Source organism: Gavia stellata, chromosome 1, assembly GCF_030936135.1.
Source record: "Gavia stellata isolate bGavSte3 chromosome 1, bGavSte3.hap2, whole genome shotgun sequence".
NCBI lineage: Eukaryota > Metazoa > Chordata > Aves > Gaviiformes > Gaviidae > Gavia > Gavia stellata.
The window spans coordinates 25,422,751-25,438,175 of record NC_082594.1 but is presented as its reverse complement, the minus strand read 5'-3'; the positions used below and the strand labels follow the sequence as shown (position 1 = coordinate 25,438,175).

Sequence of the window (15,425 nt, the reverse complement as noted above, 5' to 3'; positions counted from 1 at the left end):
GCATTACCAGTTTGGGGGGGGGGTTAGTTTTCTGCCAGCTTAGAGGGTTGAGCTAGATCTCTGAAGGGTTAGCTGGAGCCAGTGTGGCATGAAGGAAAGCAGGAGAAGGAGCCCTCTGGCAAGGGGCAGGCAGGCCAGGATGTCCCCTTTGGTGGCAGCTGGCTGCTGGAGTCTTCCTCTGGTGTTGGGCACCGTCAAAGCAGTTTGTGAAGAATCAGAGAAAATGTTGGGAGAGAGAGAAAGACTGCAAGGAACCATCTCCATTTCAGCCCCAGAATAGCCAGACCACTCACATGGTCTGTGGGAGACAAGCTCAAACCTTCTTAACACTAGAGATGGACTCAAAGCCAAGTCCCAGCTGTGCTCTGAACATCTGTCACATTTCCTGGGTGAACCTCTCCCTCCTTATTTTGCTCCACTTACATCCTAAATAAATAAAAAAATGGATCAGTGATTTGCACTTCAATCTCTACTGTGCGATATATGTTTTGTGCTACCGTATCAGTGTCTCTGACAAACAGTTAACTTAATACACAGTGGGGCAACTCTAGGAGGAAAGATTAAGACACAATCCCATGGGGAGAAACAAAAAAAAAAGATAGCTTGGCTGATCGAAGAGTTGTGTGACAAGGCTTTAAGTCCTTGCTCGCATATGGGCACTGCAAGGTTTCGGTGAAGCAGGGGACAACTTCTGGGGAGCCTCTTGGGCAAGATGCAAGGAAGGTCAGCAGCAACGTCTGTGCGCAGGGGAATTCGGACATACCTCCTGAAAAGAGCTGGGAGATGAGCAGGATATGGAGGCCATGAGGTCATCACTCTGATCTCCCCAGCAATGTGGCTGGAGGGCTTTTGCATGTGTGGATCTCAGTTATAACTCACTACTGGTAGAAAAGTGAAATGGGAAAGAGAAACTTGTTTCCTGTCAAGCTTCAAGTAAAAACTGAAAAAACCCTGAGAATTCAAGTACTGTGAGACTTATTGATGGCTGTCAATGTTTGTGACTGAATTATTATCTAGCCTTAACAATTAACGATTGTCATTAACTGCTGTACAAGCAAGTGGAAAGCAGTGGGTAAATTATCCCTGACTTTTTTTCAGTCAGCAGAGCAGGGCAGTAGTGCATAAGCGCAAACCCACCATCAGGTGTACTGGGGTGAACAGCATTTTGGTCACACCAAGGGAAATGCTGATTGTGGGTCGGTGGTGGCTCATGTGCTTCTGGGAGGAGCTGTGGCTCCTGCCAGCCTTAAGCACAAAACTACGAGCCATGTCCTCTCTGAAATCACTCTTCTCAGCGTGACAGCCCTTCTCTGTGCTGTTGACCTTGGAGTCACCTGTGAACACATGTAGTTTTCTAGGTCCTTCAGAGTTGCACCAAGACAGTGCATCTACTGCAGGCTGGTTCAGACCCCTGTGTTAGCGTAGATGTTGGAATGGAACTAGACCAACACTGCCAAAATATTTCTGCAACCCTGCATTGAGAGCCTCAGCGAGGTCTTTCTGGCACTGTACTCATCCCTTCTTAAAGAAGTCTTCACTGATGTTTAACTAGCCAGTATCAAAAAGCAAATATTAGAGTATGGTCACAGAAAGAGAAGGTTAAACTGAGTATCTAAAATTATGTTTTAAGCATTACAATATCCAGTAATGAAAGAATCTGTATATCTGAACTATAATTTGGTTTACATACCCAGAGTGAGATAGTAGAAGTCACCTTTGGTGTCTGCTGAGGAGTGAATCTTTGGTTGTGCCTTTTCACCTAAACTGCAGGAGTGGTCAAGAGGGGAATAGCTGGAACAGGTGTCTTTAGCTAGTGGAAATACACTTGTATGAGCAAAGTCATATTTTTGGCTGGGCCAGCAGCACATTGCACTTCTCCCATTCTGCTGTCCTCTGAATAAGACCAAAACGGAAAGAGAGAAGGGAGGGAGCTGGGGACTGATACATGTCCGAGACCCAGTATCCTGAAAGCTGACTTAACAAATCTTATTCAAGGGGCAATCTGTTTGTTTGAGATGATCATTTAGAAAATGAGGATAGTCCCAATAGATTCTTTTGTGGAGGAGATGGAGTCAAAGATTTGAAAGCAGAAGTTAATCCATCAATTATTTTTGACTGGTTGCAGTGTGTTACAGTCTCATACAAAAGAAAAAAAAAAAAACCAACAATGGGTGAGATTTATTCCCTTGGTTATTCCCTGCAATTATTCCCCCATTGCAACCTGAGATTTTTTAGATCTGACTTGGACTGCAGGAATATTCTTCAGCAAGCTCCTCTGAGCAGCCAACTGCAAAAAACATTGAAATATGATAAGCATATAAAAGCATTAAATGGTAGCATTCTCCATCACCCACAGCCTCTGTTAGTTGTGCTTCCAGGCCAGATGAAGCTAGAATGTACGTACAGCTGTTCTGAGTTGTAAAATACATTTTGAAATGGGATTGATTCATCTGTGTTTCATGAGATTGAATTAAGCAAAAGAAAAAAGTAGAAAGACTTGTCTTTTTTCCAAGCATATAATAAAAATATTCAGTCTCACTGGAACATAATAGAGATGTGCGTTCAGCACACAGATGTGCAGTAGTGAGAGCCACGTTTTATGTAAGCTGCTCATTCTTTTGTGCAGTGTTAAGAACTGAATGTACTTTCATACTCCTTTTTTTGGCCTTGACATGAACTAATGTCAAAGCAAATGAAGACCTGGTGGTAAATCCTTTTCAGCATTGCTAATGATTGCAGCCATTGTGGAGCTGTTACTGGCTGTCTAATCACCTGTGGGAAATGGGGCTTCTGATACGTAGACCTTGTATATTGAATTTTGATTTCTGCAACAAAATTTGCTGGCATGACTCAGTATTTAGAGGGTCAGAAAGGTGTGTGGGTCACATGCTGCAGAGTATATTCAAAGCAGGTTTTATGGTGAGCTTCAGTGGGTAAAGTCATTAGGGGTAAAATGAGTGATCTGAACAGAATTACATGGGGGAAAATTCACACCAGCATCTCCTATCTATAAAAAAGCATTTTAGTAGAAAACAGATTTACAACTGGAATTTTTTTCGCATGCAAAGGAGAACATGCAAAAGAGCAACTGAGCCTGATTTTCTTTTTCCAGTTCCACTGCTTGTTTTACATTTAGGGGTTTGTATTATGGCTGCCTAGATTTTACAACCACAAATGTGCCAAAACTTGACTCATTCATTCAGGTTGAATAATAAGCAACATAAAATGTCTACTTTCTTCAACACCTGCACACTCCATTCCTTAGCGTTTTGCAAATGTAAGAGGTGCAGATACGTGTTTTGACTTTGATCTTGTAAACCAAAACTGTTGAAGTGGTAGATCCTGATCTAGATCTGGGCAGCAAGGAGATGTTGCCCAGGTTTCCTCAGCAACCCGCATTTATCTGGGTGAACCTCTATTTTCAGTTGTTCCTCCAGTTGCTCTGGGAGCAGCTGCACATGCAGGCAGCACGGGTGCTGGGCAGAGCCAGACCTGGCACACTGCTTTCCATAAAATGAGCCCATGGAGCTTGGTAAAAACTGAGGTACCCTACTGTCAACATGCATCAGTCATTTCAGAGGTTGGATGCATAACCGTGTGTGTGACTGCTGGAGTGCACAAGGTTTGTTTTGCTGGAGACACTTCAGAATTTATCCTCTGTTTTTGTGTGGCTGACATTTATTTACTGCTGCTTTAGTGATTGCACAGGGTGGGTCTGCCTCTCCTGTGCAAAAAGCTTTAGGTCTTATGTAGTGCCTCTCTTGAACATGATTTTCTTCCATTCCCTCACGCTCACCTATTCCTACTGTCACCCCCAAAATAAGGAGGGACTATTCTCTTGTCCAGCTGATGATTCCCCCACCTCTTCCATAGGGGTGGGATGCATCTTACCCAGTGAAAGCTGTTTGAAAGGGGAAACCTAGCCCAGCATCAGCTGTGTCCATACTTCTACATAGCGGAGAGGCAGGGACAAGATAAAACAGACTGATTCCTTTCCTCACTGCTTAGTGCTAGCCTTCACAAGAAAAGATTTGTCCTGATAGATAACTGAAACAGTCCAAAACAGGCCTGGAAGTGGATTAAAATTAAAGAGTGAGCAGTCTGGGGTCCAGTGCTTGAAGCTACTGCCTGCATCTATTTTATTTAGCTGCACAGACATACTGTAGCTGTTTATCTTCCCTCTGTTAGCAGCCACAAGAGAAAAGCTTTGTCAGTAGTTGATTTATCCCACCTATTTTAGACACGACTTTAAGGTGAAATGAATCACCCTTTGGAAGTAACTGTCTCTCTATTGACTATGGAGGGAGTCTGCATAATGGAGTTCAGATGGCTAAAGGCAGGAAGGCGCATCCTACCTGTGCAATTGTCCCTTCAGTAACATGAGACCTGCACTGGGGTTTTCCTGGCAGAGCTTTCAGTGGCTTTCAAGTGCGACTTTTCTCTGCAAGAAGTGTCAAAGCAGGAGAAAACACCGTGCATGCTCCCTGTCACCTCATTTGCACCCTGCTTCATCTTCACCTCTCCCAACAACTTACTCTTGGGGGACGATAGGACACAAGACCACAAACCTGGCTGAGCAACTGCTCCTGCTGCATGGAGATGATTAACAGTTCATCCTGGTCATCAAGCAGCTATGCAAACCCCAGAGTCCTGTGGAGGCAGGGGGATTTCTTTGAGGGATTATTTTATTTTCTGATGCTATTAAAAAATACTTCAGAGCGATGACAGCACTTTTAAGCAACAAACAGACAAGTATCTTTGCCATTTCCTTGTAATTAAAAGAACTTCTAATGCAAAACCACAAAGTGTGAACTTCTTTCTTTTCTCTTTCTGCTCAGAAATCGAAGCAAAGGAAGCGTGTGACTGGTTACGTGCAGCTGGATTTCCCCAATATGCTCAGTTCTATGAGGGTAAGTAGGTTTTTCTCCTCTTTGTGAGGTACTGAAAGTGCACTGGGCCCTTGCCAGGAGAGCTTGCAGTCAGCCAACTCTACATTTGACTGAGTTATGGCCATGGCTGGCTGCTTCACAAAGCCTCAGCTGCTGGAGTCATACGAGTGCCTAAAGAAAAGTAAGATTCTTGCTCTCATAGCCATGGGAAGAAAAAAAAAAAGAGGGACATAGTTTGTGTAACTCTCAAAGGTTAACAAAAACAAGTACAAAAAATCCAAATACGTAGGTCTTTTTGTTTTTAAACTTCCTGAACTGTGTCTAAAATAAGATTGAAAGCACTGAAAGTTGATGAAAATTTCAGTCTTACTGAAGATAAAATTTAAAACTCTGCAAAGTTACCAAAAGTGAATAATCTGAGCTGTGTTTTACATTTGCAGAGCAAGAAAAGCCAGTATTTTGGTGCTAACTCAAAGCAAATAGCCGTGTTCCCTTCCTAGCTGTAAAGTTTGTGCCCGGGGAAGTGGCGTCCCCAAGGGTGGGGCGAGTGGTTGCACTGCTGCTGCGTTCAGAAGCAGTTTGGGGACTGGGACTGGGTTTTTCCTGCTCGCCCTAGCCCAATGCTGAGAGGGATATGCAGCTGATTGTCGTTTTTCCCAAACTGCATATTGTCTCTGCCAGAGACACAGAGCCAGCTCAGGCCCACTCGGGCTTATTAGCTGAAGCGCAGCTCCGCCAAATGCTGCTGGACACCTTCCAGGGTCAGCTTGGGTCTGGAGGCAGCGCAACTCCACGCATGGAGCAATGGCCGAGAAACCTCGCAGGTCAGAGCCAGCTCTGCTGAGAGCCAGCTCCGACTCCATCCATCCCCTCACGTGGGGCTGAGGGCGGTGGGGAGCGTGATGCCGAGGACACCTCCATGGCTTCTGATGGCCAGGTGAGGTCCCACAAGGCTCAGCTGCTGGCTCCTGACAGGCTGCTCGGGTGCCCGGGGACTAGGAGCACCATGCAGAGATGTTCAGGTGGCTCCACAGCAGCCAGGTGGGCTCTGTTAAACCCAGCAAGGAGCTAAGACTAATAAGCCTGCCAGACCAAAGCTGACATAGATGTGTGTCTACCACAGTCCCTGGGTGCCCAGTAGTACTTTTGTGTCTGCCTTGTAACTGGAGTATCTCAGATACCAACTCCCCCAGAGAAAGGAGACCCCACTGCCTGCCGGACTCAAAGGGATGTTCCCTCCAAAAAACAACCTGTGCTGCACTCCCACAGTTCCTGTACAGTCAGTATGCACTCTAGACAGTCTGCTTCTCTGAAAACAAGGTCCTTTTTACAGGCATCTATTATGTCAGTATTAAGCACTAGTGTCTGAAAATGCTGGCTGCAGTTCCTGTATCCCAGTGTCCTGCTGCGGTACCTAAGCATGGCAGAGCAGTCTGGAGAGCAGCCACAGCGCTGGAACCCGTCCCACCATTACGGAGCCCACTAATGTGTTGCAGCCATGTCACTTTTCATTACAAATGTCAGCTTCCAGCACACTAGTCTGGCTTTTTAGCTAATGTTTGGGGTTATAATTCAGCTCATTTTTTCTGTCTCTGTCTCTCTGGGACCCATATTAAAAGCAAAAAGTGCAGAACATTTCTGTTTCATGGGAAAAGTCTGTCTAGCAAATAACCCATTAAGTCACTGTGATGGGAATGGAGAACCTTGTTGCTCATGTGGATATAGAAAGTGTGTTGGTAATTCCCTGATCTCATTCGTTTGTGCAAGGCGCTAGAAAGAACATCTAACAATTGAGCATCTTATTAAAGCCAAAATTAAATAATCTAGCTCTCTCTTTGGTGCGCAGGACGTTCAACTATAACTTTAACAGAAAAAAAATATAAAGTGACTGAAAGGGTCACAGATACAGCTGGAGGGGAACCAGAGCTGAGTGAAATCAGTCATACTAGATTTTGGTGAGCAAGCACCACATGCAAAGCATTTTAGACGTAGATAATGTATTTTCATTTGAATAGCAAGCAGTTATCTTAATATTGTGTCTCCTTTTATAGACTCCCAGTTTCCCATTGACATTGCTGCAGTAAAGAAAGATCATGATTTTCTTGACAAGGACCTTGTAGAACCTCTTTGCAGGTAAATAACACCTAAAGTTTCTTTTCTGATAATTTAAAAACATAAGCTGATTTGTTATTGTTAGCATAGCAGCAGAAGCAGCAGCAGAGATGTTTGCTTGTCCGCGTGAATTAAGCAATTATATCTATAATGATACCATTCTGAATTCATTTCGCTTATGGCAAATCCTGGAATAGGGCCCACTACACTCATAGAAAACATCAAATTATTTGAGAAGACCCAAATCCAATGGATTTGAAACACCTGCCTTTTAAGAAAGAACTAGCAGTAGTACAAGCAAACCCTGAATAAATGAGAGTCACATTTGAGTTGCACATGAATAACTCTCATGTCCAAGCACAGCAGAAAAGATGAAACTGCATTGCACAGAATTCAGCAAGAACTTTCTCTGGCAGCAGACATGGTTTTCATGCTGCTGTGATTCCCTTGGTGCTCTCCTTTTGGCACCAGTAACAGAAGTGAGACCGGAACCCCACAGTACTACAGCTGCTACAACTAATCACTGGTTTGTGCCTCCCAGAAGGCTTGTGTTTGCTGTTTATCTAGCTTTTTATACTCTGCCTGTGATGAATATACCGTATTGCATTGCTCAAGTACTGTCCCCCAGGACTCAAGAAGCAGTAATTCTGTGGTAGTTTTGCAAAACCACATTGCAGAGGCATTGTTCCCCTCTTCTTTCTCCTGTGCTCAGCTGAAGCTGGGTTCTGCTCCTCTCCTCTTTAGCAAAGACAAAGGAGCATCTGGCCCCTAACCAAGCAGGCTTTATTACATGTTATGGAAGCTTTCACAACACCAACATCAAGATAATTGGACAAAACTCTATTTCCCCTTCTGCAACCATGGCTAAAGTCATCAGAGAGTACATGCTGTTCCACCGCACATCCTACTGTGCATTGCAGGGATTAGTGAGTCTGTGATGGAGGACTGCAGAGAGAGTTTCTGAGAATCATACAAGATAGGGCTGGAAGAAAGTTCATCTAGTCCATCTCTCCATCCTGGGCTATGCCCTCCTTCCTGGAGGATCCGGGCAATTCCTGGGTGTAGCTGTCAGAATGCTTTACCAAAATTCCCTTGCTGCAAGTGAGACCTGTTGCTTCTCATTTTGTCTATTATGGTTATGGGTATCAGAATATTCTCCTTCTCTGTGTAGTAGCCTTTGTGTCTGAAGACAAATCAGTAGGAAAGACTTGGATCACACTTGGAGAGTGATTGCTCTCAAGGATGCTGGGAGCAGAATAACTGCAGGCTTGATCCACTGCTGTTCGGTACGCAGCTTGGTGGGAGGTATTGCTGTGCCCATGCCCAAGAAACCTTCTTCCCACACGTACGTGCATCCCCCTGCTTCAGTCTGGCATGGTGAAAGACATACTTTGCTGTAGTTTGGGAAGTGGTAGGAGATTGAGATCTCTCCACTCTGCCCTTTCCCACAAAGTTGAGGGACGATTCAAAAGTGCAAGTACGATCTCTGTCTCTGTCCCTTTCTCCTGAGAGCAAACAGTGAGGTGCAGTCATTGCATAGCTCTGTGACTCTCCCCAGTCTTTCTTCTCAGAAGTAATTAGCAATGGTAGTACTTCAGTCATGGTCACCAGGCATCCAACACCTACACAGTGAAATGGCAACAGCTCACCTCTTGCTCCTCTGCCCTCTTTGTAGACTCAGAGATACACCTACAACAATTACAATAGGGTGATATGAGGATTTCTTTGTGAGCTTAAAAGCTAGAGACTGGGTTATTTTCTCTTTTATTAAAAGATGAGGTTTTGGAAAATAAACTGGAAGCTGGAGAGATGCACTTATGTTACAGAATGCTTTATATTAGCCTAAATCAAGTGATACTGCTGAGACCTGTAGTACCTAAGCATAGACGCAGATCTTTCCAAACTATTTTATTCAAAGACAAAGGGTTTGATGACTGTCTAGTAACTTTTTCTGTAATTATTTTATTCAGAAGACAACACCTGTTGACTTTAATTTTTGTTGGGAGTTTTTAAAGAGTTTAGATCTAAAAGAGGAATAACACCTCATATACTAGCCAGGTAGAAATAGAATTATTATGTACAGGTTATGTTTTCAGATTGCAGACATTTAATTTGCTGTAACTCAACAGCTCCAAACCTTTAGCTGAGAGTGACCTGTAAGAAGCGATTGTGCCAAATGTCAAGATTTGGGTTCATCAGAAAGAGCAAACAGTGCCAGCCACTACCCCCAGTACCAGCTTTGTTACTGTATTAGCTATCAAACCAACATCTTCCAAGTTTTCCAGTGCACTGGAAATCCTCACAGCTCGGCTGACCACTGCGGCTGGTTTTCTACCCTTGCTTTGCTCTGTGGTGGCATTACTACAAGGTGCATGCCAGTATATCATACGAGAGCCGCAGGCTGTGATGCATTTTTATGAAATACAAAGTTAAAAAAAAGGTTGGTTATTATTTCTGTATGCACCAATTCCCAGGTCGGGAGCCAAACTTCCATTCTTCAAACACACAAAACTGCCCTCGAAGCTATGCATGACCAAGCCTTCACACTGACTAATAGTGCATTCAGCCTGTAGTACTGAACAAACTGGGGTTCTCATTTTTATTTGGAGGATAATTTTAAAGCTGGAATGCCAGAGTGGATAATCAGTTTGAGCAGACTTTTAGCTCTGAATGGTAATGTTTCTAGCATAAACACTGAATTTCTGTGCTTTGTGGATTGAAATCAGACTCTCAAGCTCATTTTATAATCTGTTCTCTTATGGCATTGCAGTATACAAGACAACATGAGGTACAAATGCAGAGGAATCTTTTCTTTTTTTAAGGCAGCTGGTAGTATTTTAGTCAGAGAACCTAAGACTCCCTGATGTAAAAGATTTCAGTGACCTTTTTGAAATATTCTAACACTCCTGCTGTTTACAATATCATTTGAAAATTTGGCAGAGTAAAGAGAAAATCTGAGGCCTTTGGGTTAGAGGCGTATCTATCAAGAGATTCCACTCAGATTTTATTGAGTAACGAACAATAGAAAATTGCCATGCAATCTGCAGGCAAACGCTGTCAGCCTGCCAAAATAATAATTGGGCATGAAAATTTTATAGCTGGATCTCTGTGTCGTTTCCAAAATAGCAGCAACCAACTCTGCTCTGGGAACTTTTGTGGCCACTGTGATAAGGGGGTGAGAAGGAAAAGCCAAGCCATGTTGCACTTTTTGTATTCACGTAAATGCAATGACTAAGAATATAAAGAAGAAGTATGTAACAATCTGATACATAGGTCCCTAAACCAAGTTCTTAAAATTTGAACTGTGCCAAGCAGCCAGCAGCCTCTTTTTCCACAGCCAGTGTCTCTTACATAGCTTGTAAATAATTCAAAGGTCACTGTACATGGGACGTCCTACCATTAGAGTTTTGAAGTGGTGATTGTATAGTCAGTACTGTCTGCTGAGTTATATTGCTCTAGGTGCTCTCAGGAGTTAAGCCCGCCTCTGAAGGCAGTGGAATGGCTCTGACTGACCTCAAGGAGAGTTGACTCACCTCATGTGAGCATGTAGCCTATAAGGTAACTCATTCAGTTGCAGCCATGACAAAAAGTGATAGGACTGGAAAACAGTATATTCTCTTCATGCACAAAACTGGCGGAGCAGGGACGTGCTGGTGCCAGCTTCGCACACCAGCCCTGCTGGTACTGGGAAGACCCTTATTCAGTGTTCGGACCTCAGCAGAGTGCAGCACGAGGAGCTAGATATCCTCTTCCCAAGTTCCACAGCACTAGAAGAAGCCAGCTAGGGGCATGTGCATGCAGCACCTAAACTTGGCTAGGAATAATGATAAAACAAAGAAACAGTGTCATGTTTCCCTCAGAGAGGAGTTTATGGAACCATATAATGTGTTTGCCTGGTCATGATGCATAAGAGAGGACATTTGTAGATCTGCAGAGGCAGGAGACGCTGTGCTGTCCATGCCAGCCCTCCCCATGGTGCCTCCTCCTGCACCACCGGTTGGTGCCCCTGGCTGCATTCCCCACCAGCTGCTTGGAAGCGGCTGCAGACAGGTCCAGAGGAATGCATGGAGCTCCAAGTTACTTTGAAGTTGTCTTCCCATTATCTGGATGGCTCTTCAAGCAGGAAAACAGATGACCCACGAGGTTTTTCAGATAATCAGATCCTGCGTTGCTACAAGCTTGTATTTATTTGTAAACACTGCTTAGTGCTGTACAGGGTGCAAAAGTCGGAGATTTCCTGCTTCTGAAAAACTTCCATCATAAGGGTTAATAAGTACAGCACTGGGGTTGGGATTCAGAGCCCTAAATACCTGTGTCTAATGCCATCTCAGATCTCCTAAAATATCTCAGACTTCTCTACGGGCTGGCTAGACCAAGAGGACCTGCAGCAGCTGAAGGCCAGGCTTGGTACTCTGGGGGATCTAAAATAACACCAGACATCTGTGTTTGGGCAGCTGAATCACTCCATTGGTGTTTAAGTATTATTTCAAGGGACACTTTTCAACATAGAGATGATGTTTCACCACAGAGATAAGTGTTAAACCATAGAGGTAGTGTTTACCTGTGATGGCCTGGAGAAGAAATAAAATTAACATCAGCGAAGCACTTGCTGTAGTGAATATTTTGCAGGCTTCCCCTGACCACTGCACAGCTTTCCAGACAAGCATTCAAATGCAGCCAGGATGATTTGGTTTTTATATATTGCCACGTCTCTTGTGTTTTTTTAATGTGTTTTCTTCTGCCTTTTCTCAAGTCCAGATTTTGTGTTTTGTTAACATTACAGACTGGCTTCTCCCATGTTTTTAAGGAGTGATGTGAAAGTGTAGTGCTTCTCTCACTTCGACTGGGACATTAGTGACAGCCTTTTGTAGCCAGACTTTTATTTTTTGTTTTTTGAAAGATTTGCAGAGGACTTGACAGTAATGCTGTCAGTCATGTAACGACTTTAAGCGGATGAGAAAAGCTTTCTGCCACCGCTGGCACATCAGCAAGGCATAGGAAGTTGAAACAGACTGGCTTTGATTGGAGTTGTTAGTACCAGGCAGGCTCACAAATATGATCATTAGTTTTCTAATTTCACTGGAAAATCTTTACATAGCATTGGAAGAGCCCTGGAAAGCATGCCAATATTTTGTAGATGGGTGAATTTAAAACCTGAGGTTGAGTCCCTGGCACCCATTTGTTTTTGATGGAGCGAGTGCTTCATAGCAAAGCCAGGTTAGAAAGCAGCCAGGACAATGGCATGGCTTCCCAAGTCTCCAGTTTAAGCAATAATATTCACTTTTATATAGCTGACCTCTCAGTCCCTGCTGAAACAATCTCGCTCTCGAATGCCATTAGTGGGAAAGCAATGGCTTTGGACGGTCTTGTTGGTTTGATCACGTGTTTTCTGCACCTTTCCATGCTGAAGAAGCAGCCTATCTTGATAGAAATGCCACGGCACTTTCTGCTGTCAGCTGGACACATGCATAGGTACCCGGGTGCAGACAGGGCAAAGGGTACATCACAGGCTGTTGCTTCCTCGTCTTCCCGCTCCTGAAGTGCGTGGCTTGCTCCTCGGATTTTAGAAGGCAAGTGACACCATAGTGAATGGAAGAAGCACTGGTCCCTGTATTTAAAATGTTTTCTTCTACTTCTTCTCCTTAACAACTGCAATTAGGCAGTAAGTATAGAGGTTTTTTATACACTATTGAGGAAGCAGTTGCAGAGATCAACTGCCAGGGGCTGTTGTGGAGACAGGGGGTTGCGCCGCAGCCCTCTTTCTCAGGAGAGTTTCTTCAGTGCCTGCTCTCGCAGGGACGAGGGAGGTGGAGTTGATGGCTCGATTTACAGAGTGGATGAGCAGCTTGAAAGGAAGCAGTGGTTTCTCAGGATTTCTGAGCCTCTGGGTGTGAATCTAGCTGACGCCTGTCTCATGGTCAGCCTCGCAGGACACATTTAGGTCAAGGAAGCAGGGAGCACTTCTCTGTCCCTGGTCTGGCCGCTCACCATGTAAAGGTGTGAGGACCCGGCGGCAGCTTGATTCCGATATGCAGCTACGAGCATTCAGGTGGCACACAACGGCATGTCAGTATGGAAATGTGGCTACAAACTTGTGCCTCCAGCACAGGCCAGCTAATGCAGGGAAGCAGGGACTCCTTTCTGAGCCTCCAGTTCACCTCTTGGAGGACGCTGTCTCCAAGGACAGGAAAATGTGTCTGTGCCACTGTATATTTGGAATTGATATCGATATGCAAATTTAAACATTTTGCACTCAAAAGAAGTGCTAAACATTATTCAGCCCCAGGGTCCCAAGAAAACTCAACTTTGGGTTGAGAAATTCCATGTTTGGGCAAAAGATGAGCTTTGCAATAATAGATATAATCCCTGAGGAGGAGGATTTGTGGGCAGAAGGCTGAAGATATAGCTACAGAGCCACAAAGCCTGAAATTTATTGCAAGAACATTACTATCATGCATGCAGGGTGTGCTTGTGCATGCATTATACTCGCATTAATATGATGAGCACAGGGCTTTTCTGGTAATGGCATAAGGGGTTTATTGGCTTGAGTTAAGGAGGAGTATTTTATCTACAAATGAGCAGGTGATATTTCGTGAGGGAATTTTTTTTAAAGAAGATCCACATTTGGTGGGCTGGTTCTTTATTTGTGGTGGCAATTTGAAAGGATTTCTAATACTAGAAGTCCCGGGGAGGAATATGTTAATGCCATAATGTTCTCATGCTATGTGAGAGATTATATTATTGATGTGATACTTTTTTTCATGTGTCCTTGTAACTTATCACACACATTTCAAATGATATCAGTTCTGGAGATTTGCAGCTTCTTCCTGAGACCCAGAAGCAATAGGGGCAACTCTTGCTGCAGAGACAGAGGAGATGCAGGCAGCCTACAGAAGAGTGTTGTGGGTACATGGCTCTCACTCTGCCTCTCTTTATTTTGAAATTCAGCCCTGAATCTGGAAAATGTTCCAAATCAAACATATTTAACTCTGAGCCTCTGCTTTTAGAAGATGGATGGTTTCATGAATCAGGACCTTTAAGTATAAGTAAAAACTCGTCAGTTATGATTAGCATGGTATGTTCTCTATTGAAAGAGCACGTTTTCTTGTCCTCTGTTTCTGCACATGGGTGCACGCACACACACACACACACACACATTCACTTCCCATCTTTATCAGATTGTCATTTCAACCCGCTATCGTCATGGGATAGCCTTGGATTTAAGGAGCAGTCCCTGATAACATCCTTACAAACATGGTCAAAAATAACTAAAAATATTTATTTAAAGATGTTGTATTTGTTACATGTTGGGTGTGTTAACCTGTCTATAAGATCCACAGGTATGGGAAAGGAACTATTGGCTGTGGAGAAACATTTAACTAACTGCTAGAAGTTCTTCATGTCAACTTTTTAAAGCAGGTGCTAACTGCCTAAAGTGAGGAACTGCATCTTTTTCTTTTGTCTTTCACCAGTGCTTTAAAATCCACATTTTAGACCAATTTTGTTAAGGTCCTGCAGAAGGCAACTTACCTCCTTCTTTTCTTGTCACTTCCCCAGCCATCAGAGGTGTTTGTTTATACCTGTTTCCTTTGCTAAGTAATTAAATGTCTATGAATTAAAAAAGCAATGTATAAAACCTGGCTATCAACTAATGTGAAGCTAAGATTCCCTTTTAACGCAGTGGTCTTATAGCCTGGAATAATATGATCAGTATCGTTTCTGAAGCCTGTTGTATGCAGTTGGCATCCTACAGGCAGATAAGAGAAAAGCTTTTGAACTTATGAAACGTCATGCCCTTTAATCAGAGGCTGCTAATCTTTTGAATTTGCTTTGCCCTGTAGACGACTGAACACACTGAACAAGTGCGCCTCAATGAAACTCGATGTGAACTTCCAAAGAAAAAAGGTAAGGAAACTTCATGAAACGCGCTGGCTTTGCCCTGGCTTTTGTGATAAGACATCCCCAATTTAGCCTTTAAGTCAGTAATGGTCTTAAAAGTAGGTTAAGTGTATTTGACTTTGAACATGTGTGCCAGCATTATCTGGACACATGATAATGTGAATCGCTGAATCTTGAAATTATAAATAAAATAGAAAAAAACTGTGACTAATACAGCAGGAACAATACTACCTGTGTTAAAAGGGCACACGCAGTACTTAAAACTTCACGTACGTGCAATTCAAGTTAGCGGGTGAAAAGACAGTGTGGTTTCATTACGCTGGCTTGTTTGCCAATGCCATGTGAGTACACAATGGAAAATCCTGCTTGGGAAAAAATGGAAGCTGCTCAGACAAAAACAATAGTTTTTCTTTATTTCTTGTACTGACTTATTCATGGTTAAGTATATGAAAATAAACTCTGTCATCCCTACAGGCTCCTGTGTAACATGGGAATTATTTGAGCTTAAAAGGTTTCGACGAGGTC

The 15,425-nt window shown here is 43.5% G+C and overlaps 1 protein-coding gene across 4 annotated transcripts in view; it reads left to right on the top strand.

The window, feature by feature from the left end:
- The window catches only part of STARD13 (StAR related lipid transfer domain containing 13), a 305,199-nt gene that overhangs the window by 261,580 nt on the left and 28,194 nt on the right, over positions 1 to 15,425 (top strand). For all 4 annotated transcript variants that reach the window (XM_059826737.1, XM_059826755.1, XM_059826761.1 and 1 more), the window contains 3 exons: positions 4,839 to 4,910; positions 6,941 to 7,022; positions 14,843 to 14,906. In XM_059826737.1, coding sequence (XP_059682720.1) covers positions 4,839 to 4,910; positions 6,941 to 7,022; positions 14,843 to 14,906 — 218 coding nt within the window. The remainder of the gene's footprint in view (positions 1 to 4,838; positions 4,911 to 6,940; positions 7,023 to 14,842; positions 14,907 to 15,425) is intronic.